This window comes from Phocoena sinus, chromosome 8 (assembly GCF_008692025.1).
Source record: "Phocoena sinus isolate mPhoSin1 chromosome 8, mPhoSin1.pri, whole genome shotgun sequence".
In the NCBI taxonomy this organism is placed as follows: Eukaryota; Metazoa; Chordata; class Mammalia; order Artiodactyla; family Phocoenidae; genus Phocoena; species Phocoena sinus.
The window spans coordinates 59,196,814-59,221,591 of NC_045770.1; the positions used below are offsets into that span (position 1 = coordinate 59,196,814).

General features: G+C 36.6%; 1 protein-coding gene across 3 annotated transcripts in view; it reads left to right on the plus strand.

Moving 5' to 3' along the window:
• Positions 1-24,778, plus strand: part of FCHSD2 (FCH and double SH3 domains 2) — a 309,927-nt gene that overhangs the window by 125,699 nt on the left and 159,450 nt on the right. For all 3 annotated transcript variants that reach the window (XM_032640672.1, XM_032640671.1, XM_032640673.1), the window contains 2 exons: positions 8,775-8,851; positions 21,064-21,208. In XM_032640672.1, coding sequence (XP_032496563.1) covers positions 8,775-8,851; positions 21,064-21,208 — 222 coding nt within the window. The remainder of the gene's footprint in view (positions 1-8,774; positions 8,852-21,063; positions 21,209-24,778) is intronic.

Genomic DNA, 24,778 nt, shown 5'->3' on the forward strand with positions numbered 1-24,778 from the left:
AATGTATAGTCTCTTAAACCAAGTAGAAAACAGAAAGTGGGGTTACAAACCACTGTTACGATAATACTAGCTTTTATAGTTGCCCATATATTTACCATTAGTGAGATCTTTATTTCTTCATACTGCTTCAAGTTACTGTCTAGTGTCCTTTCATTTCACCTTCAAGATTCCCTTGAGCATTTCTTACAGGGCAGGTCTAGTAGTCAGGAACTCCCTCAGCTTTTGTTTATCTGAACATATTTTAATATCTCCCTCACTTTTGAAGGACAGTTTTGCTGCATATAGGATTTTCAATTGACAGGTTTTTTTCTTTTAGCACTTTGAATATATGGACCCACTGTTTTCTGCCCTCCTAAATTTCTGTTGAAAACTCTGCTGATGATCTTATTGAAGATACCTTGTATGTGGCTATTTGCTTTTCTCTTGCTGCTTTCAGGATTCTCTTTTTGTCTTTAGGTTTTGACAGATTGATTATAATGTGTCTCAGTGTGGGTCTCTGAGTTCATCCTACTTAGAATTTGTTGTGCTTCTTGGCTGTTTATATTCTTGTTTTTTGTCAGATTGGGGAAGTTTTCGACCATTATTTGTATAATCTCACTGTCCCTTTCTCTATTCTCCTTCTAGGACTCCCACAGTGCATATATTGGTCCACTTGTTGGTGGCCCAAAGGTTCCTTAGCCTTTGTTCACTTTTCTTCATTGGCGAATAAGGGTTCAGCAATGGCCATCTACCTGTGTCTGCACCTTTGTGTCTCCACATCCTTGATCAGAAGCAGCAATCAGTGATCAGAGCACAGATCCCTGATATTTGGAGGACGGGCCCTTATTGCCCACGGTGTCTCCTGCAAGCTGCATGCAGGCTGCTACAGGAACAAGTTCATGGCTGCTTGCCACTGGACGGGGAGGTGGGGGGTAACTGCTGCTGAGCTAAGTAGAGAAATTGGTTGAAATTAACTTTGTTTAACATCCAAGCCTTTCTCTGGAAGTTACAGCCTTTAAAAAGACTTCAGAGTTCCAAAATAGTTATGTGAGACAGATTCTGTCATTGAATCTGTTGTCTGTGTTGGGAAACAGAATCCTGGTGCTTGCTACTTTGCCATCTTCCCAGAATCCTCTCCTGCAATAGTCTTCTAAGTGGGAATATAACTCAGAAACAGCCAGATGGAAGAGATGCATAGGACAAGTATGTAGGAAGGGGTGTAGGGCTTCCATGCCTTCTCTGGGTGTGCCACTTTCCTACCACCTCTATGTATTCACCAGCCTGGAAGCTCTGTACCCCGTACTTCTGGGGTTTTTATGGAGGCTTCATCATGTGGGTGTGATCAGTTATTAACTCCATGTCTAGCCCCTTTCTCCTCTCTGGAGATTAAGAAACAGGGCTAGAAATTCCAAGAATATGGCTTGGTATTTCTGGTGACCAGCCCTTATCCAGGAGCCCACCAAAAGAGTCACCTCATTAGAACAAAAGACACTGCTATCACCCAGGAAAATAATTGGGACTTAGGAACTCTGTCATGAACTGGGGTCAAAGACTAAATGCTAGAACAAAATTCTCCTAGCACTGCTATTTACAAAAGTTTTATGAGCTCTGTGCTAGGAACAGAGACCAACACATAAATATTTTCTTTTATTTCACAAGGTACATAACTCTTGGATTTGGCTCTTTTCCACTTGGCAAAATGAAGTTAAGATTTATCCAGGACTTCCCTGGTGGTTCAGTGGTTAAGACTCTGCACTTCCACTGCAGGGGGTGTGGGTTCAATCCCTGGTTGGGGAACTAAGATCCTGCCTGCCGTGTGGCACGGCCAAAAAAAAAAAAGTTGTGTAAATTAATAGCTTTTATTACTGAATAGTACTCTATTCTAATGATGTACCATATTTTGTTTAACTGTTCACCTATTGAGGGACACCTTGGCTGCTTCCACTTTCATGAATAAAGCCGCTAGAAACATTTGTGTGCAGGGTTTTGTGGACATCAGTTGGCTAAATACTTAGGAGTGCTATTGCTGAGTCATATGGGAAGTCTGTGTTAATTTTATAAGAAATTTCCAAATTGTTTTACAGAATGGTTGTACCATTTTACATTTCCACCAGCACAGGCGTGTCCTGTGGCTCTGCATTCTCACTAACATTTGATAGTGTAGTATTTTTTTGGAATAGCTCAAGGAGCTATTCTAATAGGTATGTAGTGGTATCTCATTGTTGTTTTAATCTGCATTTCCATAATGACAAGTGATGTTCAGCATTTTTCATATGCTTATTTGCCATCCTTACATCTTCTTGATGAAGTGTGTGTTCAGATCTTTTGCTCATTTTAAAAATTGGGTTGGTTTTCTCTTTACTGTTGAGTTTTAAGAGCTCTGTATATATTCTGGATACAATTCCTTTATCAGTTATGTGATATGTGTGTATTTTTCCTAGTCTGCATCTTGTTTTTTTTTTTTCCTTCATTCTCTTAACAGTGTCTTTCCTAAAGGAAAGAATTTAATTCTAATAAAGTTCAAATTATCATTTTTTCCTTCATGTATCTTGCTTTTGGTGTTGTATGCAGAAACTCTTTGTCAGAGGTCAAAGAGATTTTCCTTTGTGTTCTCCTGCATGTTTTGTACTTATGTACTTTACATTTAGGTCTATGAACTGTTTTGGGTTAATTTTTGTGTAAGTTATGAGATAAGTGTTAATGTTCATTTTTTGGCATATGGTTATCCAATTGTTCCTGCACCATTTATCGATACAGACTATCCTTTCTCCATCTAATTGCCTTTGTACTTTGTGAAAAATCAATTTACTATATTTGCATAGATCTATTTTGGGGCTCTCTTCTGTTCCATTGAGCTATGTGTCCATTCTTTTGCCAGTACTACACTGTAACATTATAGTATAGTAATTAGCCTTGAACTTGTAATGTGAGTTCTCTGACTTTGTTCTTGTTTTTCAGAATTATTTTGGCTATTTTAGTACCTTTACCTTTCCATATGCATTTTAAAATCAGTCTTTTGATATCTACAAAAAAACTTTCTGGAATTTTGATTTGAATTTCTTAACAATGTGAACTCTTCTAATCCATTAACATGAGGTTTTCTTGGATTTTTTTCATCAGTGTTTTGGAGTTTTCCACATACAGTTCTTACACATATTAATATTTTGTTAGATTTATACCTGAGTATTTCTTTTTCCCCCCAGTGCTATTCCCCCCTAATTTTTTTTTAAAGTTTCAAATTCCAATTGTTCATTGCAGGTGCATAGGAGAACAATTGAGTTTTATATGTTGACCTTGTATCTTGCAACCTTGCTAAACTTATTAGTTCCAGGAGGGTTTTTTGGTTTTGTTTTGGGTTTTTTTTGTAGATTCTTTGGGGTTTTCTACATAGACAATCATGTCATCTGTGAATGGAAGTAGTTTTATTTCTTCCTCTCCAATTTGTATACCTTTTACTTCTTTTTCTTGCCTTTTTGTACTAAGTGGGACTACAAATACAGTGTTGTAAAGGACTGGTGAGAGAGGGCATCCTTGCCTTATTCCCAGTCTTAGGGGGAAAGCATTCACTTTCCATTAGAAGTATGTTAACTCTAGACTTTTTTTTTTTAATGTAATCATTTGTTATTTTTTAATTAATTAATTTATTTATTTGCCTGCATCAGGTCTTAGTTGCAGCACACGGGATCTTTTGTTGTGGCGCGTGGGCTCTTTGTTGCGGCTTGCGGGCTTCTCCTTAGTAGCAGGCAGGCTCCAGAGCACACGGGCTCAGTGGTTGTGGCACATGGGGTCTCTAGTTGTGGCACATCAGCTCCAGAGCACGTGGGAGTTGCCAGCTCCAGTTGCCCTGCAGTGTGTGGGATCTTAGTTCTCCCTCCAGGGATTGAACCTGCATCCCCTGCACTGGAAGGCAGATACTTAACCACTGGACCACCAGGGAAGTCCCAATAACTGTAGGCTTTTTGTATATACCCTTTATTAGCTTAAGGAAGTTTGCTTCTGCTACTAGTTTCTTCAGAATTTTTATCATGGGTGAGTGTTAAATTTCATCTCTTTTTTATTCTGTTTGGTCCTCAAATCAAATAGGTCATTTAATATGTCATTAGAACTTGTTTTTTCTTACATAGCTAAATTTAAACAAAATTAATCTTTATTTTTGATAAAAGGAAAAATCTAAAAATATCTAAATACATATTTAATATGTAACATGAGATTAATACCTCATTTTATCATGAAATGAATAGAAAAGTAAGTAAAGACAATTTATTATGTAATTTAAAATAATATATTGATTTTTTTTACCTTAACTTCAATTATGTGCTGTACAAGACAATGGAAAATACTTCAAAACTTTGCTTAAGGGGGGATGTGAAGTTCTCTATTACTATTAATTTTAGAATAGTTAAGACATTGTATAATTTATAATCATTGTATAATTTACATCAGTTTGAGAAGTATCCAACTTATGCAGTGGACTTTAATTTTTAAAAGTCATTTACATAATGTTGGGAATTTCATGACAAAAAGGTATAGTATATTACGTAACATGGCTTCCTATAATTTTGAAGTGCCATCTGATGTCATATCCTTATAAAATTTAAATATTAGTTTCTCTGTATGTTAGCAGTAAAAAATGGATACAGAATAACCTGTGTGAGATCCATGGGGCACACTTCTGCTCAGCTTTCTGTGGTAAATGGGCAAAAGGTTAAGCCATCAGTCCATTTCCCACTGATGGTTAAGCCATCATTTCCATTTCTATTGAACAGTGTCTGTCTTTGTGTTGCTTCACTTGTTAGAGCAATATAGCAAGTGTTATTGAGAGGTGAAACAAGGCAAGTCTTACATCAAACACTGATGGCTTTTTCAAAAGTTGGAATGGGATATTATTGGATGTTGCAAAGAGTATATTGATAGTACATTTTTATAGAAACCACTGCTCCAGAGTAAACTGTATTGGAAATCAAATCAACATTATGTATTAGTGATACCTATGTAAATATAAATATTATATCTAATGCATCAGTTTTAAAGAGTAATGTAATGTAAAGTAATGTTGTGGGCCAGGGAAGTGATTCCAAAAAAAAAAAAAACCATTAAAAAAAAATTAGCCATGGATTTATCTTCCTTAGCCATTTACTTGTGGTAGATTTTACTTTCTATACAAGTAAACCTTTTATTCATAAGATGTAGCTTTAAGCATAATGTAAAAGGTAAACCAATTAAGTATAGAATGCTTTCAGAAGCATGAAGTGTTATTTAGGACCTTTCTTATAAGGGCCATGGAGTATTTCTTGAGCATCCATGCAGATTAGATCTTGAACAGCTGCATGGAGCACACAGAAGCCATGATTCCTGTCTCTCTGAACTAACTTGAATAAAGTCTTTCATCTAAAGATCTCACTGTTTGTCTATTTCATGAATCCCTCATCTCATCTCTGAAGCACTCCATTCAATTTAGTACAGTTCAACATTGTGGTTTAGAGCTCTAGAAATTGCTCTTGTAACTTATAATGCACAAAAATAACAAGTTGAAGTAATTTCAAAAATTTTTAAAGAATTATATAAAATCTACAGTCATTTTGTGGGCAGATTTAGAATGATAACTAGGGATTCTAATTCAAACTTAACTAGATTCTAATTCAAACTTAACTGTGACTTTAAGTAAATTTTGTATGTTCTAAGCGTCCAATTTCTCTGTAGTTATAACAGGGACTAACAGAATTAAGAGAAATAAGTGTGTTGAGATGCTCGTTAGTAAGTTCACTTGTTTTATATAAATTTACAGTGCTGTCATTCTGCCCTCTTAGTCCTTCTCATAATCTGAGGCTCCTATCATATCCCATGCTCTATAAAAATTGTTCTGCAACCACTTTAGCAGTTATTAAACTGAAAAAGTCACTATCATATTATTGAGATGTAAATTTGTTAAGAACATATCAGATGATCCTTTCCTCCTCTGGGTACTTGTATCACATATTACCACTTATTTGGCAACCCATCCATTGCCTCCCATTTTATGCTGTATGCTTCCTATTCCTGTCTACATATTATGAGTTCTTTGAATTCAGGGATCTTAACTTACTTGAATCTTCATAAAAATTAATATGTACTGCCTTCTAAATATGGAATAAACTTTTTTCATTGCTTCAGAGTATCTTACACATATATTCCCTTTCAGTAATGGAGATGGTCAAATTTGACTATAATTTTACTAAGGAACTTATTTATTTATTGTATAAAAACCATCTGGTCATAATCTTAGAAATCTGATACTTTTTTTTTATTTGAGTATATGAAAATTAGGGAACCAGAGAAATTTTGATCTAAACATTTCTAACTCAGAATGGCAAAAACACAAAAGGAGTTTGAGTATTATACGTTAGAAATGGAATAATGTAGGTGGCATTTATTCGTGCAATCAGGGAACATTGTTGGTATCAGCTAAATACTAGGCTCTTTGCTATAGCCTGGAGACATAGTGATTAAAAAGAAAAAAGAAAGAAAGAAAAAGACAAGATCTGTACCTGATGGAGCTTATAGTCAGCAAATAGGCAAAGCATATTTAAACCAGACAGTAACAATGTATAAGGATTATGAATACAGTAGGCTGATGAGAGAGAGAGCAACTGACTGAAGCGTGAGCTACTTTGTATACAGTGATTAGGAAAGCCCTCTTAGAGAAAGATACAAAGTAAGACCAAAAGGATAAGGAAGTACCTAGATTGTGGTCTCTAAATATGGTTTCTCTCTGAAAGCAATCAGAATTCCTTGGAAAACTAGCTTACTGCAGATCTGGAATAGGGACTGTAAAAGAAAACAAAGAAATTATTAAAGTCTATTGGGGTCATGATATGGGAGCCAACTTGGAGGAGCTCCCACTGACCACAGATGTAGCATTTGGAGCATCAAGAGAATTGTGACTGCAGTAGATTGAAACACATCCATTATTCAAAATATGTGAGTTCATAATGTTACTTTAAAAATTCATTGTTCACTTTTGGACCAAAACTGGACAGTCAAGTATTTATCTTGCCTTTCCTCTGAGAACTGTACCTCAGCATACCCAAACAGTCCAGGAGGGATAGTTCTTTAAAAAAGAATTCAAGCTAATAAATGCAGAAATAATGATAAACTATTCTCTTTTTTTTTTGCGGTACACAGGCCTCCCACTGCTGCAGCCTCTCCCGCTGCGGAGCACAGGCTCCGGACGCGCAGGCTCAGCGGCCATGGCCCACGGGCCCAGCCGCTCCGCGGCATGTGGGATCCTCCCGGACTGGGGCACGAACCCGCATCCCCTGCATCGGCAGGCGGACTCCCAACCACTGCGCCACCAGGGAAGCCCTAAACTATCCTCTTTTAATGAAATGAAACCAAACACTTAGGCATTTAAACTTTCCACATTTTTCTTTATATACTTTTGAATATTTTGTGTTCGGAAATTTAAAAATCAGTTTAAAGGAGGGGCAGCAAGAACTCCGCTGGTAGGAATGGGAGTGGTGGGAAGAGATTTCATACAAATAAAGAACGGTGTGAACAAGATACAGAAGTGAAAAAAAAATTCTGTACGTATTCAGGGAAGACTAAGTAATTGTATTCCCCAAAGTGCAAGGTATGTAAGTGGAAGTATTGTGGATATGCAGTTATATGTGAGTTTTCAGAATACATAGGACCTGAAAATAGTGAAACCAAACTATTGCCAAATTCAGAAGGAACTCGAGATTCAAAGGAGCTTCTCTGTAGTTCCTGCTACCCTTTGGGCTCATTGAAATAATGGTAAACAGAAACATTCAACAATGGATTTAATTAAGCCAAATTGATTTGGCAGCAGACCTTAGTAGAAAGGTACCATGTATAGAATGCACCACTGATTTTACTTAAGCAGCTTCTGCTTAAAGTAGGCAGTCAGTTAATGTGATTGTTCTTCATCTCAGCATTTTATTTGTTCTTTTTAAAGTTGCATATATAGAATATCCCAAAGTTAATGATTTCTGATCCATTACATTGGACCCTGTTACAGTGTTAGGGAACCGCATATGTTTCCTTCTAAAAGTAGTATGCTCTATATTCAGAGTGAGTAGTTTAACCTTGCCAATAAAATCCTGTACCTATTATGGATACTCTGTTTTGTCCAGGTTCATGTTTGTATGGATAACAATAAGTGAGTATTTCTTTGTGAAACTAATTTTTTCATTTTAAGTGATTTGTGCCATGGTATTATTTAAAAAGAAAAACACTCTTAAAGTCTGTCTTGAAAATTACTAGTATGGAATAGCAACAAGGTTTGTCCATTAATTTTACAAGCCAGTGTTTATCTGTCTGCTCCAAATTGAATGTGTTGTAGTCTTTCCTGGTATATGAGTTTGACTGCTGGGATTCAGAAATGCAGTATATGCCGCAGCAGAGGAGTGATGGAAAATTGAGATGTCAAGCTGAGTAATCAGAGCTCTGTGGAGGTGGACAGCTGTGTTCCCTGTGATATACCGGGGTAGTTCGTTTTTATGGCTGGTCACATAGTTTGGTGACGTGGAAAGCATTTCAATTAAGTTTCAATTTTCTCATCTTTATACTCACCTTTTTCCTAAAAATGAGGACAAGAGAAGACTTTGAAAATAATGAAGCAAGTTATGGTGTTCTACCATTTATCATTGGTTCTTTACTTCTGAATTAAATTTATATATGGAAAGATGGGATTTGCTAAGTAATGTATTTTAAGGAAAAGAGCTTCCTTTATAGCACAATACTTATTTTATAATTTATATTATATTTTATTATATTAAATATGTATTTTTTAACAGGGTATCCAGAAGTTGGCTAGTCAATATCTGAAGAGAGATTGGCCTGGAATAAAAGCTGATGATCGGAATGATTACAGGTAACTTAATACGTAGCTCTTGCCCATTTTCTTTAAAACTGATTTCACACAGAGCCATGTCACATATATACAACATAGACTCCAGTTTTTTTAAAAATTGCTTCTTTCCTCTGCTGTGTTTTTAGATATAATATCAAAATTATCAGACAGTGTTAATGTTCTACAACATATATATTGTATATGAAATAGATCATTTTCATATGTCTTAAGCCAAGATTCCATTTTGTTTAACTGATACCCACATAAGGAATTTAAAGCAGATAGATGACAATGGAACACAAATTGTTTCCTCAGTGGCCTATAAATGAAACACATTATCACAACAATAATGAAACAAGATTGTAATTTCTATCATGATTATTGATTCTTTTCTTCTGAAACAAATCCTACATTTGGAAAGATAGGATTCTGTGAGCCTAGGGGAAAAGAGTTTCTAAATTATATATATTTTATATATATGTATATATACATAGTATACAGACACACCCACAAGGTATCTAGAAATTGATTAGTCAATATCCCACATACAAATTTTAAAGAAGGTAGACAACAATGGAATATAAATTGTGTCTTCATGCAGATGTCTTTAAAATATTTATAATTTTGTTTAGAATTTGGTGTCTTTTTTGCAGTTAATTTGGAAGTATTTATTAGCTTTTGTGCTCAAGACTGTCCTTAGTGTTGAGGGAACCAGAAGTCAAAGACAGGATTTCAGAGCTTGCAGTCTGGTTGAAGTTAAGACTAATTATTACTCATGAAACAATAGCAGAGAATTCAGGGTAATTAAGAACTCAGTATTAAAAAAAAATAAAAAATTAAAAAAAAAAAGAACTCAGTATTGAAGTGTGTGGTTTGGAATCTGAATATGAAATCAAGTTGCTGGATCATCAGGTAATCTCTTAATGGAGATGGAAAACTGCAGGATACACAAGAAACCTTAATAGTTCTTCACAGTTGCAAGACTGATAACTTGGAAGGTGGCATGATAGCTATAAATAATACATCTGTAGTTGCAATATGGAATAATAAAGCAAAACAGGAAATAAATATAGGAATTTTCTTGTGGACTTTTCAGTATCTACAAAGTTCAGCTAAGGGGGGAAAAGAGAGGAGATGAAACCCTAGGCGAAAGAGACAAGCAGAGCGCAAAGCCTTGAGGTGAAAGTGAGAATGATATGTTCAGTATTGCTGGCATGAGGAAAGCCTGACCAAGGAAGAGACTGGTTGCTAGAGAGTAAAGAAGGACTGCAACTTACAGATAGGTTCTATTCCAAGTTTGTTTGAAATTCAGGATGCAGGTTACCAAAGAAATAAGGATAAGGTTCTGCTCCCAGGCTAGCTTATGCAACCTAATTTTTAAAAGTATGTTAAGCCAACTTTTACTAAATATTTACTGTATACCAGATACTATGGTAGGAACTTTATCTCCCATGATATCAAAACGTGATAATCAAACCTGTGAGGTACATATGATTATCCCCTTTTTATATATGAGGAAACTAAGTCTTGGGTTGTATGCTTTACTCAAGACACAGCTATGTAAACACTCAGTCATTTATTCATTCTTTCTTTTTTCATTCTTTTTTTATTAATTAATTAATTTATTTTTGGCTGCATTGGGTCTTTGTTGCTGCACACAGGCTTTCTCTAATTGCGGTGAGTGGGGGCTACTCTTCGTTGTGGTGTGTGGTCTTCTCACTGCAGTGGCTTCCCTTGTTGTGGAGCATGGGCTCTAGGCGCATGGGCTTCAGTAGTTGTGGCATGCGGGCTCAGTAGTTGTGGCTCGTGGTCTCTAGAGCGCAGGCTCAGTAGTTGTGGCACACAGGCTTAGTTGCTCCGCAGCATGTGGGATCTTCCCAGGGTCGAACCCCTGTCCCCTGCATTGGCAGGTGGATTCTTAACTACTGCACCATTAGGGGAGTCCCTCATTCATTCTTTATTTATGAGATAGATGTGAAATATCTACTTACATGCTAGTTGTTAAAGTAGACTTCAGGATTAAAGAGAGTAGAAGGTATGGAGCCTGTTGTTAAGGAGCTTAAAGGAGATAGCCACTATAAACAGTTGCGATATTGGGTAGTAGTAGAGGTGCATTGGGACTGTAGAGGAAAACCTAGGCTTCTAGAGCTGAGTCTTAAAGGATGTGCAGGAGTTTGTCAGCACTGGGCAGAAGGAATTCTAAGCAGAAGTAACACCTTAAATGCAGGGAGACATGAGAAAATATGAATGTTAGGTAGCAATGAAGTGTGTATGGGTTGGAGGGTAAGAGGAGTGGTGGACCTGGAGGATACCTAGATAGGCATCATGAAGGACTTTGCGTATCACAGAGTTTCTTTTTTATTCAGAAGATAACAGAACCATCAAAGAATTTCCATAAGAGGAGTGACAAGTTCAACATACTTTAGTAACTGTATGAAGGTGGACTAAAGGGGTATGAAGGTGGACTAAAGGGATATGAGGAAGAATTCAGAAAGAATAGAATTGCAGGAATTTAATCCCTCATCATTTCTTATTTGAACCATGAAAATTATAGTAGAAATTAGGCTGTGGGGCAGATTTCAGAGATATTTAGAAAACTGAAGCTAGAGGACTTGCTATTGATTTGGCAGTTTTGTTTTTGTGTTTGTCAAATTTGTTCTGAGACAGACTACAAACAGTTTTCTGTAACTGTCAAACTATAAAGTAGTTTTCTCAGTATCTAAAATAGTTCTTGGAACATAGAAAGCATTTGATAAATATTTACTAACTGAAGGAGGAAATAGAGGGAGGGAGAGGAAGGGTTGTAGAATGACTCGCAGGTTTTTTAACTTAGGCAGCTGAGAGGATGGTGGTGCCATAGTGAAAAAAGACAGTAGATCAGGATTGAGGGTGAGAATGGCAGTTGCCATTTTTTGTTTGTTTGTGTGTTTATTAGGAGTTTATTTCAGCTCCAGTCAATTAAAATTTCCCTTTAACTTTTTTGTGTTTATATTTGTATTGTTAATTTAAAAATTCTTACCCAAATAATGCATGCTTGTTGAATGTGTAACAGAGTATAAAGTGTACCTCATCCTCTTTGCCAAGCACCTTCCATTCACATTTCTACTAGAGTAATTGCTGTTAGAAGTATGTGGTCTTTTCTTCCATATTTTTCCTGTGCAGTGCATACATGAACATAAACAGTTGTGCTGCTTTTAACAGAACTAGAATTATATACATATGCTTTTGTAATTCCCTCCACACATACACCTTCCATACACACACCTAAGGAGTCTATTTTACTTTATTTTTTATTTATTTATTTTTATTTAAATATGGTTGATTTACAGTGTTATGTTAGTTTCAGGTGTACAGCAAAGTGATTCTTCAGTTACACATACATATATTTTTTTCTGATTCTTTTCCATTATAGGTTATTACTAGATATTGAATGTAGTTCCCTGTGCTATACAGTAAATCCTTATTGTTTATCTATTTTATATATAGTGGTATGTATCTGTTAATCCCCTACTCTTAATTTGTCCCTCCCCCTCCTCTTTCCCTTTCGGTAACCAGAAGTCTGTTTTCTCTGTCTGTGAGTCTGTTTCTGTTTTGTAAATAAGTTCATTTGTATTATTTTTTGGATTCCACATATAAGTGATATCATGTAGTATTTGTCTTTCTCTGTCTGGCCTACTTCACTCTGTATGATAATCCCTAGGTCCATCCATGTTGCTGCAAATGGCAATATTTCATCCTTTTTAATGGTTGAGTAACATTCCATTCATTGTGTGTGTGTGTGTGTGTGTGTGTGTGTGTGTGTGTGTATCAATCACATCTTCTTTATCCACTTATCCGTTAATAGACACTTAGGTTGCTTCCATGTCTTGGCTATTATAAATAGTACCACTGCAAACATTGGAGTGCATGTATCTTTTTGAATTAGAGTTTTCATCTTTTCCGGATATATGCCCAGGAGTGGGATTGCTGGATCATATAGTAACTCTATTTTTAGTTTTTTAAGGAACCTCCATACTCTTTTCCATAGTGACTGCCCAGTTTACATTCCCACCAACAGTGTATGAGGGTTCCCTTTTCTAAGGAGTCTATTTTAGATGTCCCTTCAAGTTGGTTTGTTCAGGTTCCCTCTTCTTTTTAATGGCTATGTTAGTGCCATAGTGTGGGTAAATTATAGTTTGTTATCCATTTCTCTGTTGGTAGTTAATTACTATTGCAAATAATGCTGCAGTGGATAACTCACGTATGCACATAGTTATATCTTTGTGCATTGTGAAAGTATATCTATAGGGTTAATTCTTAGAGGGGAACATGCTGGGTCAAAGGGTTTATACATTTAAAATGTGAAACTATAAATTAACCTTCATAAACTCTGTCTTAGTATATTTTGCATGTCTTCAAATTTGATTTGAAACTACCCATTTCTTTTTATTTTTTACCAACAGGGCACATGGTCAATCTTTGAAAATTTTTGCCAGTCTGACGATACATGCACCATTTAATGCCATAAAACCCACCCCCGTTTGCCTGGAAACTAGACTTCTGTAATAATACTTTCTCTAAGACCTTTTTTTTTAATCTTTGAGGACAGGTTTTTCAGTCCTGTCTTAGTCTGTTCAGGCTGCTATAACAAAATACCACAGACTGGGTGGCTTATAAGTAAGAGAAATTTATTTCTCACAGTTCTTGAGACTGAAGTCCAAGACAAAGATGCCGGCATGGTTAGGTTCTGGTGAAGTCCCTCTTCTGAGTTGCAGACTTTTCAACTTTTAGCTGTGCCCTTACTTGGTAGAAGGGGTTTGGGAGCTCTGTGAGGTCTCTTTTATAACGGCACTATTCTGCCTTCACCTCTGCAAAGCCTCACCTCCTAATACCATCATCACCTTTGGGGATTAGGATTTCCACATATGAATTTCAGGGGACCACAAGCATTCAGACCATAGCAAGTCCTTTCTATGTAAATATTTCTTGGAGTTCCCTCAGCTCTCTTGTGACTGTTTTAAGTAATCTTATCTATATTTCTATCTTTAAATATTGCCTATAAACTAGTAATGATCTGTGTTTTTATTAACTCTTCAGCTTGGGAACCAACAAGTCAGCTGCCTCCAACTGTGACTTCTTTTCAGACCTCATCTTCTGTTAGGAATGTTAAGTAGCTGCTTCTCTGTCTGTGATCTCTCCCCTTCACAATTTCATTGCCACAGTACCACCAACCTGTACGTCTGTATGTCTTTGTAAAGTAGGCCTACTCTCACCCCCTACTTGAAAATCTTCTATTGTTTCTCCTTGCTAATAGTATGAAATTAAAGAAATTTTTTTTTATGATATCAAAAGCCAGGAAGAATCCTGACCCCAAATTACCTTTCTTTGCTCCTTTCTGGCCATTTCTCCTTTTTTCATGCTTGTTCCCCAACCCTTGGGCACCTTAAGCTGCAGTTGTACTGCAGTTCTTATCACACCTCAACTGGACTGAGTATCAGTCATTCTCCCTGCCTTTACTTCTGTTACCTAGACTGAGGATAATCTCCCTTCCTACTACCAAAAACAGCAATACATGAACACTTATTTATTAAACACCATACTTTCTCCTGTTATCAGTCACTATGTAACTTAATCTTAGATTATGAATTTAACTTGTCACATTTTCTAGAGTCCTCTTGATGTGTGGTGCTGTATTCCAGGCCAAGGGTAGATCTGTGATTTTTGTTAAACTTTTGTTTTTACTTAAAAAAAAATTATAGATTCATGTGCAGTTTTAAGAAATAATACAAAGAGTGTTCTTATACTCTTCACCCAGTTCCCCCAGTAGTAATAACTTGCATAACTATAATACAACATCACAACCAGGAAATTGATATTGATACGATCCACCAATCTAATTTAGAATTCACCAGTTTTACATGTACTTATTTGTGTGTATGTAAGTGTATGCATATTAAGTTCTGTGGTGTTTTATCACATATGTAGATTCGTGTGACCACCACTACAGTCAAAATAAATTTGTTGGTTTATTTCTTTTAATTTTTTTCTATTTCTTTTTTTAAATTTATTTATTTTTATTAAATTTATTTATTTTTGGCTGCGATGGGTCTTCATTGCTGCGTGTGGGCTTTCTCTAGTTGCGGCGAGCAGGGGCCACTCTTCGCTGTGGTGTGCAGGCCTCTCATTGCCTGCAAACCACAGGCTCTAGGCTCCTCTTGTTGCGGAGCACAGGCTCCAGGCGCACGAGCCTCAGCAGCTGTGGCACGTGGGCTCAGTAGTTGTGGCTCATGGGCTCCAGAGCACAGGCTCAGTAGTTTGGTACACGGGCCCAGTTGCTCCGTGGCATGTGGGATCCTCCCCGACCAGGGCTCGAACCCATGCCCCTTGCCTTGGCAGGCGGATTTTCAACCACTGCGCCACCAGGGAAGTCCCTGGTTTATTTCTTAATAAAAATTTTCCCTGATAAGGTTTTCTCTGTTTTCCAGTGTAATAGTCATATGAGAAATAGTTCACAGCGAGATTTTAGGTGATATATGGATCAATATTTTTGAATTTTACTAATTAAAACTTAATTATTATGGCAAGTTTTATTTTTCAATTAGAGTGGAATATGAAGTAGTAAGATACATATATTTTAGTTTAAAAGGTGAGTCATTTTAACAAAAAATAATAATGGTACAGGAGATATGAGGCACAAATTGTGTAAGACATACACAAAGAACTTAGTGTACACCTTTTTTAAAGTGAAGAGACTCTTTTTAAAAATTCTTTAATAGTAATGCTGGACCTAGAACAATCTTATGTCAGCAGAAGAGCAGAGGTTTGGGAGCCAGACAGATCTGGGTTTGAATCTAATCTCCATCATTCCCTCCTCTCCTTCCTCCTATAAATATATATTGAATGAGTGCCTGCTGTGCCAGACCCTGTTCTAGGTGCTGAGGATACAAGAGTGAATAAAACAAAGCTTCTGCTGCATGGAGTCTTCATTCTGGTGAAAGAAGACAAGACAATAAGCATATGAGTAATTAAACATTGTCACTTGGTGACAAGGACAGTAAGCATAGTTAAAAGAAAACAGAGTACCAAGAAGTGGTTGGCACTGCAGTGGATATACTGTGTAGAGCCTAGACTTTAGGGAGACAAGAGCAAAATCAGAGAGAGGTCATTTAGGCTATTATAGTAATCCAGGCACGAGATAATGGTGGCTGAAACCAGGGTAGTAGCAGTGGAAGAGATAGACAGTAATCAGATTCCATTATATTTTTAAAGTCTAGTGAACAGTATTTCTTGGTGAATCAGATGTGGAATATGAGGAAAAAAAGGAGGAATCAATGATGATTCTAGGGGTTTGGGCTTGAACAACTAGAGGTTTGAATAGCTGTCAATGAGATGGAATAGATTAACAGAACAGATTTTAGGGAAATCAAGAATTTGTTTTTGGACATGTTAGTTTTAAGATACCTACTAAATATCCAAGTTGGATATGTTAAATAGGCAACTGAGGGGTTAGGGAAGATGTCTGAATTAAAAATTCAGGAATAGTCAGCATAGTGACAGTATTTAAAGCCTTGAGACTGCATGAGCTTATCTAAGGAGTGTAAAGAGAAGAAGCTGACTGTGGGGACACTCTAGCATTTACAGGGCAATGAGATGAAGAGGAACTAGCAAAGGAGCCTAAATTGTGGCTAGTGAGATAAGGCTAGACCAAGAGAGAGAGCTATCCTAGAAGCCAAGTAAAGATAACATTTCAAGAAGGATAAACTAGGTCAGTACTGCTGATAGACTGAATAATAGGCCCAAAGCTTGAATTGACTATTGGGATTAGCCACAGGGAGATCTTTGATGACCTTGACAAGTAATTTCAGAATGGTGGATGCTAAAACCTTATTTGAATTGAATCAAGAGTGACCAGGAGGAGAAATGGAAACAGTAATTTCAGACATTTCTTTTGAGGAGTTTTGCTGTTAAAGGGAGCAGACATTGGGGTGGTAGCTGGAGAGAAATGGAGGGTTGATGGAGGGCTTTTTTTTTTTTTTAAGATGCAAGACATTATATGAGTATGATCCAGTAGAGAGGGAAAAGTTGATATTGTAGGAGAAAGCACAATTACTGGATTGCTGTTGAGTTAGAGGTTATATATACAGATGTGAAGGGTTGGCCTTCAGAGCACAGGTAATTCATTGGAGTAAAAAGAGGGATGACACAGTGTATAGGTGCAAAAGCAGGGAGATAGGTAGATGTGGAGGGAGCATGTGGACATTATCTTCATACTTCATTATCAGCTGAAAGTGTGGTCATATTAGAGGTTTGAGATGAGAGGAAAAGGTGGGAAATAATTATCTAGAAGAGTGAGCAAATAAGTGGATTAGGGGAATATAGTAGGATCGCTGGGGGGCGCTAAGGGATTATTTGACGTCAGTTGAAAGTGAGACTAGGCAGCATGATTATTGTTTACTCCAGCAACGTTCTATTGCACAGACATTGGTATGGTGTAAAGAGAATTTTGGATTTAACCAAGTTTGGAATTTGTAGATTATAATGACCGAAAGAGGACTTCCCTGGTGGCGCGGTGGATGGGAATCTGCCTGTGAAGTCAGGGGACACAGGTTTGATTCCTGGTCCGGGAAGATCCCACATGCCATGGAACAACTAAGACTGTGTGCCACAACTACTGAGCCTGTGCTCTAGAGCCCACGTGCCACAACTACTGAGCCCATGTGCCGCAACTGCTGAAGCCCGCGTGCCACAACTACTGAAGCCCGCGTGCCTAGAGTCTGAGCTCCACAACAAGAGAAGCCACCGCAAGGGGAAGCCTGCGTGCCGCAACCAAGAGTAGCCTCCACTTGCCACAACTAGAGAAAGCTCGTGCTCAGCTAGGGTGTACATTAGAGGGTGATCATAATGGTGGACCCTGAAATCTAGGCTGGGTAAGGAGCTGTAAAGGGAGATTATGAGAGGGAGTGAAAGACAGTGGAAAGGAGGTAGGATGAAATGGATTGTGGGCTCTGATAGGGTTGAATAATTGTTGAAGTGAGAATCCTAAAGGGAGTGAGTGGAAACAAGAGGTGTTGGTCAGAGATTAGATGATTAAATTGGTATTAGAGCAGAGGGGTAGTTATTGTTAATGGCAAAGTTTAGGTTATGACCATGAGAGTACTATTTCCTGGTGAATAGCTGTAGAAAAATTTCACAACCTCTCCAAGCCTTACTTTTTCTCCTCTGCAAAATGAGGATAATGCCTACTTTACAAAGTTGTCATGAGGATTAAATGATATGACAGATGTAAAATACATGACATAGTGCCTAGCATGAGATAGGTTCTTAAAAGAATTTTCTTCTTTTCTTATATAATTTTGAGCCTCATTTCCTGACCTGAGCAGAATAACAAAATACCATAAATGCTTGATACATTTCCTTATGTTTCAAAATTATATATATGAAGCCTAGTGAAATAAAATTTTTAGAAAATCACTCTATAACCCATTATTATTTTTTCACAATTGGAATGAAAAACACCACTGCCATTGGAACTACCACTATTGTGTTAACAATAAGTACTTCTATTTCTTCTACAATTCTGTGACTATTACTATTTATTCATTTAAAAGAATCTGTGTGGCAAGAATTTTCACATCATTTTCATTTAATTGTTAAAATATCCCTGTGAGGTGCATGGTGCTGGTATTTTTGTTATTTTTCCATTTGCCAGTTGAGGAAATGAAAGTATAGTGAGATGTGCTACATACGATTATATTGGTTAAACTGGAACTTGAACCCAGGTCTTCTGACTGACTGGTAACCGAATTTCGTGAGTTTCATGGTATGTCATTGTTGTGAATATGTTTGCCTGCTATTTATTTGTCTGCTAGTCTCTAAAGATCTCTTTTTAAACTCTGTAATGAAAGGATTTTTCTTTTTGTTGTACAGTCCTCATAATTTATACATTCATCCATTCATTCATTTTTTTTCATTCAGCACATACTGATTATAACCTTTCTAATGGTTAGGCCATGTGCTAGGCCCTAGAAATAGCAATACAATTGTGAGAAAGACATGTACCCTTTATGAAACTTTTACTATAGTGAGAGGGACAAACATTAACAATTAACATAAAAATATTTATAATTGAAGGAATAGTGCTAGAACCATGTGAACAAATAACAGGGAGGGACTTGATTGAGTCTGTGCATTGGCTTGGTGGTGATCCTGAGACTTCCCTGAGGAAGTTACGATTAAGTTGAGGTTTGAAGGACGAGCAACAGTCAACTAGATAAAGAGGTAAAAGGAAAAGGGTGCTACCTAAGGGACGAGCATAGTTTCCTCCTTATTCCCCTCCTCTGTCCTTCCTTCTTTCCTTTATTCCTTCCTTCGGATTACAATTCATAATTGTCCTTGCTCATTTTCATTATGATTTAAAAATGTGTATTAAGTATAAATTAATAATTGCAAAACATAGTACTGAATTTTTCTCTCGGTGCATTCTCTGAGAAAATCAATTATCTGGACTGCTTAGGAGGTTCTGTGGTGAGTTTACATTCTAGATTCCATTGGTAGTCATGCAGTAAGGTCATGGAGGACATTAATATTGCTGGGTTTTTATTCCAGTTTTATTGAAAAATGATTGACATATATCACTGTATAAGTTTGAGGTGTACAACATGACGGTTTGATTTACATATATTGATAAAATGATTACCACAATAGGTTTAGTTAACATTTATTACTTGTATTCATTTTGCTCTTCTTAAGCCCATCATTGCTTTTATGCTGACAGTTTTTGGTGGCACAACACACTGACTCTTTTTTCCAAAGGGAAAGTAATATACCTCTGCTTAAATAAGTGAATATTTCCATCGAAACTGATGTATTTGGTGTATTACAAACTACTAATCCATTACACAAACTATTCCCTTGGTTGAGAAGTGCAGTTTCAAGTTTTTTTTAGTTCCAAGTAGGATGGAGACCCAGGCAAATTTTCTTTTTCTTGTTTTCACACTGTCATCCATTGACCCACAGCTAGCATTATATGTAACACACGGTCCCATACATTGCTATAGTAGGAAATTCACGTGACACAAGAAGGGAAATCTTAGGAGATGGATATTATAATCTATCAGTGCAAGTATCTCTTTTTAACAAGGTACCATTCATTGTTATGGTAAGTTATAAAATATGTTTATAACTAGTTTAGGAGCATATTGGGACTGACTAAGGCATTTAGCAAAGCAGAAGAGAAGGTTTGAAAAGGAAGTTGGCTACAGAAAGCAAAGGATGAATAATTCTTTGACTTTACCAAAAGATTTCTGAGAGCACATTTATCAAGTAAAGGTGATGGGACTTGCTTGGAATGACTCCAGGCTGCAATGTGATGCTGGCGAAGCATTATTACAACAGAGAAACAGATGTAGAGCAATGATACCATAGACTTCTTTTCTCTAACAAATAGACTTCTCAAGAACATAAGCAGTTGTTCATGATTTTTTTTCCAGCACATCAGTTTATGTAAGAGAGCAATATAATATAGTTGAAAGAAAATGTACTTTAGAGGTATTCGTCTGTATCTCAGTATTGCCACACTCTATTGTGATCTAGAGTGATCCTCTAAATCAGCGGTCCCCCCACCATCACCGGGCCACACAGCAGGAGGTGAGCGGCGGGCAGGCGAGCTAGCAGAGCTTCATCTGCTGCTCCCTGTCGATCACATTACCACCTGAACCATTGCTCGCATTACCATCTAAACCATATTCCCCCCTCTCGCCCCCCGTCTGTGGAAAAATTGTCTTCCATAAAACCAGTCCCTGGTGCCAAAAAGGTTGGGGACTGCTGCTCTAAATCTATCTGAGCCTCAGTTACCTCATCTGTAAAATCAGGAAAATAGCATAATGAAATAATGAAATTTGATATTCATAATGATATTCCTGAAACAGTGAAAGGCCTGGAAAGTCTGAAGTATTCACTAATTTTTATAGTGTTAGCTTTGTCTAGAATTGTAATCCTTGTATCACTTTACTCCAGTATCAAGAATAGCTAGTGAATCAAAATAGCCCATTGTCAAGCTATAGAGGAATAGAGTGTATTCCAAGTTTCTACTTGTTATATATGCTAAAAATACTACTACCTATGAACCAATATAAATACACTTTAAACTATAAAGGAAACATTTATTTTGTCAGTGCTAGCCAGTGAGCAAAAGGTTAGACAACTTATTCTTCCTTTCCTCTGCCTAATACTTTTCTGTCCCTCTTTGAATTTAGGAGCATGTATCCTGTTTGGAAATCTTTTCTCGAGGGAACAATGCAGGTAGCCCAGTCTCGGATCAATATATGTGAAAACTATAAAAACTTCATTTCTGAGCCTGCAAGGACAGTGAAAAGCCTAAAAGAACAGCAACTAAAAAGGGTATCGTTTCTATTTGTTCTTTTCTTGTATGCATTTTAATATCTCACTGCTACATTTATAATCTGCAAGATTATGTTAAATTGCATTGTACACTTCGAGTTTTTCTATATGGTCCAAATGTTTCTGATTTTAACATGGATTTTCTGATTTCAACATGTTTCTTCTAACTACTGTATTTTATTAACTGACAAAGGTGAGTGTAATTTGAATCTGTGGACATTCTGAAAGCTCAGTAAACACTTCTTACAAATATTTTTCAGCTTAACTCAAGTAAATAGATTTACTTAGTTTGGTGTATATTAAAATAGTTACAGTGTTGTTAATCCCACTAAGTCTTAAGAAAATTGGTCTTAGTTTCAACTTGACCCATTTTGCATAATAATTTAAAGGAAGTTGACACATTGTTACTGAGTCTAAGCTCGCTATGCTGGCTACACACAGTACAGGCCAGTAAGGAATGGCGACTTTATTCGGAAAGCTGGCAGACTGAGAAGATGGCAGACTAATGTCTCAAAATAACCATCTTATCAGGGTCTGGATACCACTTTCTTTTATAGAACAGAAAGCGGGAAGAGGTGAGGAAGTAAAGTGAAAAGGTTTTGCCTGGCTTGGCCAGCATTGGGGAGGGGATGGGTTAATTTCTTCTTTTCTGAAGCCACTCACAGGTGGGCCGGGTCAGATAGTCTCCTTGTGAGCTGAACAAAGGCACTTTAGTTTAACTTTCTGGCAGAGGGTCAGGGTTCCCCGAGGCAGGCCATTATGTATGATTATAATAACAAAAGCAACGAAAAGCAAAGGTTAAAGTCAAAGAAACAGATCCAACATGGAGTCAAAATTGGCTCTTCCCTGTTACCATATCTTGACCATATATAGCAAACTTATTACCAAAAATGGTTTACTCTAAAGTTTAGCTATATAGGTTACATAAAAGTTTTTAAATAGATCTGTTTCTTTGTACAGAATTTTAAAATTCATAGAAAAAATCGTTATTAAATGTGATTTTTATGAAAAGCTTGCTATTGAAAGTAGGTGATTGAATTGTGTCCTTTTAGGAAAGGACACAGTTTTACAAAATTAGAGATTATCATGATGCCTAATAAGCAATTAAATTTTTCTTATAGAAGTATTAATACTTTAGAAAATATTAAAGTGATTATTTAAGGAAATAACATTTCACAAGCCATCCATTGTTTTGATTCTAATTGTCCTTTGGATTATCACTACTTTTTTACAAACAAAAACAACAAAAACCTAATCTTCCTTGTTTGCCAAAGATTATTTTAGTAGCATGAAATCAATATGTTAAATGTATCTCTTTCAAGCACTCACGTAGTATCAGTGGGTTTTAACATATTTGTTTAAGAATGCCTCAGTTTTATCTTTGCTCAAAATTATCTCTTTCAAAACAAACATAGCGAATAAACTACTGACCAAACATTGCTTTCTAATGGAAGAAAAAGCATTGTGTGTGTGTGTGTGTGTGTGTGTGTGTGTGTGTGTGTGTGTGTGTCCATGTCCATCAGTGCCTGCAGAGAGGGTGGGAGACAGGTAGAGAGTTGATACTACTTCCTAACTGGGAGGAAATAGGATGTTTCAAATAGCCAATGCATTCACCAAATGTAATTGAATTATTGGAAGTTCTACATTTCTCAGTATAGAAAATTTTTTTTTTTTTTGGTTGCACCATGTGGCATGTGGGATTTCAGTTCCCCAACTGGGGATCAAACCCACACCCCCTACATTGGAAGGGCGGAGTCTTAACCACTGGACCACGAGGGAAGTCCCAATATCAGAATATTTTGAAAGAGTTAAAACCATTTGTGCTCTTCTCTGACCTGAATTTAACTAACATTCCTGGGCAAAGAATGTTAAGAATGTTTGGTGAGCTTTGACAAGTCCTTATATCTGTGAATTAACTTATATTATAGCTGATAATAATGGTATTTGTTTAAGCAGTTGTTAAACACTAAGTACATATTGAGCATACCTGTCAGGACTCTGAAATTACAAATGACAGAAACTTACTTCAAACTGGCTTAAGCCAAGAAGAGAATGTATAACTAAACATTTTAGCATGGATGGAATCCAGGCAGGGGTGGATCCAGGTCCTCAAATGATGACATTAGAATTCAGTCTTTCTTCCCATCCATTAGCTCTGCTTTCCCCAGTGGCTTCATTCTTTAGCACCTCTCTCTATGTGGTGGCCCCCAAAGTGCTAGATTTACAAATATCAAAGCTAGCAATCCTACATTTTCCACTTTCCCCAAAGTACTAACAAAACTACCAGAATTAAGGCTCATCAACTTATCTTGGGTTACAGAGGTTATAGTCTTCATGCAAACTACATGGACTAAAAATGGGAAAAGATGATTTGCCAAAGGAAAATTGATATAGGTTCCCAATGGAGCAAGAAAAGCAACACATAGCCACAACTATTGGCTTCTCCAGTTGTACTTCCCAAACTTTACAACAGATTGACTCCACATAGGATCAGAAATCATCTATTTTTCTTCCTGTACTTCTCCAACCCTTCCTCCCCATGCTTTTTTTTTTTTTTTTTTTGCCTATATTTGGATAATCTTATATTTTATTTTCTTCTTTTTTATTTTAGTGTGATAAGAACACTTAACGTGAGATCTACCCTCTTAACAGATTTTTAAAGTGTACAATACAGTATTTTTGTACAGATGATCTCTAGAACTTGCTCATTTTGTATAACTGAAATTTTGTACCTGTTGGTTAACAGCTCCCTCCTTCCTTTTTTTCCAATCCCTGACAACTACAATTCTATTCTTTGTGTCCATGAGTTTGATTATTTTAGATATTTCATGTAAGTGGGATCATGCAATATTTGTCCTTTTGTGACTGACTTATTTCATTTAGCATAATGTCCTCCAGGTTCATCGATGTTGTTGCATGCATAGGATTTCCTTCTTTTTTAAGGCTGAATAATAGTCCATTGTATATATATACCACATTTTTTAATACATTCATGCATTGATGCACATTTTGGTTGTTTCCATATTTTGACTTTTGTGAATAGTGCTGCAGTGAACATGGGAATGCTAATATCTCTTTGAGATCCTAATTTTACTTCTTTTGGATAAATACCTAGAAGTAGGATTGCTGGATCATATGGTAGTTCTTTTTTAATTTTTTGAGGAACAGCCATACTGTTTTCCATAACAGCTGCACCATTTTGCATTCCCACCAACAGTGCACAACAGTTCCAGTTTCACTACAACCTTGTCAGTGTTTGTTGTCATTTGTTTTTTTGGTAATAACCATTCTAACAGGTGTGAGGTAATATCTCATTGTGGTTTTGATTTGCAATTTCCCTGGTGATTAGTAACATTGAGTAATGTTACACTTTTTGTTATCAATTTTCCTCTATTAGCTTTTTAATTTTATAATCTTGTTATTCTTTTAGTAATTAACTTAGAGATTCCAGTATGCCTTTCTGACTTACTATAATTTATCATGAATTGGCACTTTTACTGCTATCCACACTTTACTCTAAATTAACTTATTAAAGCCTAATGTGAATTAGTATTTTAGCACCTCCTGAAC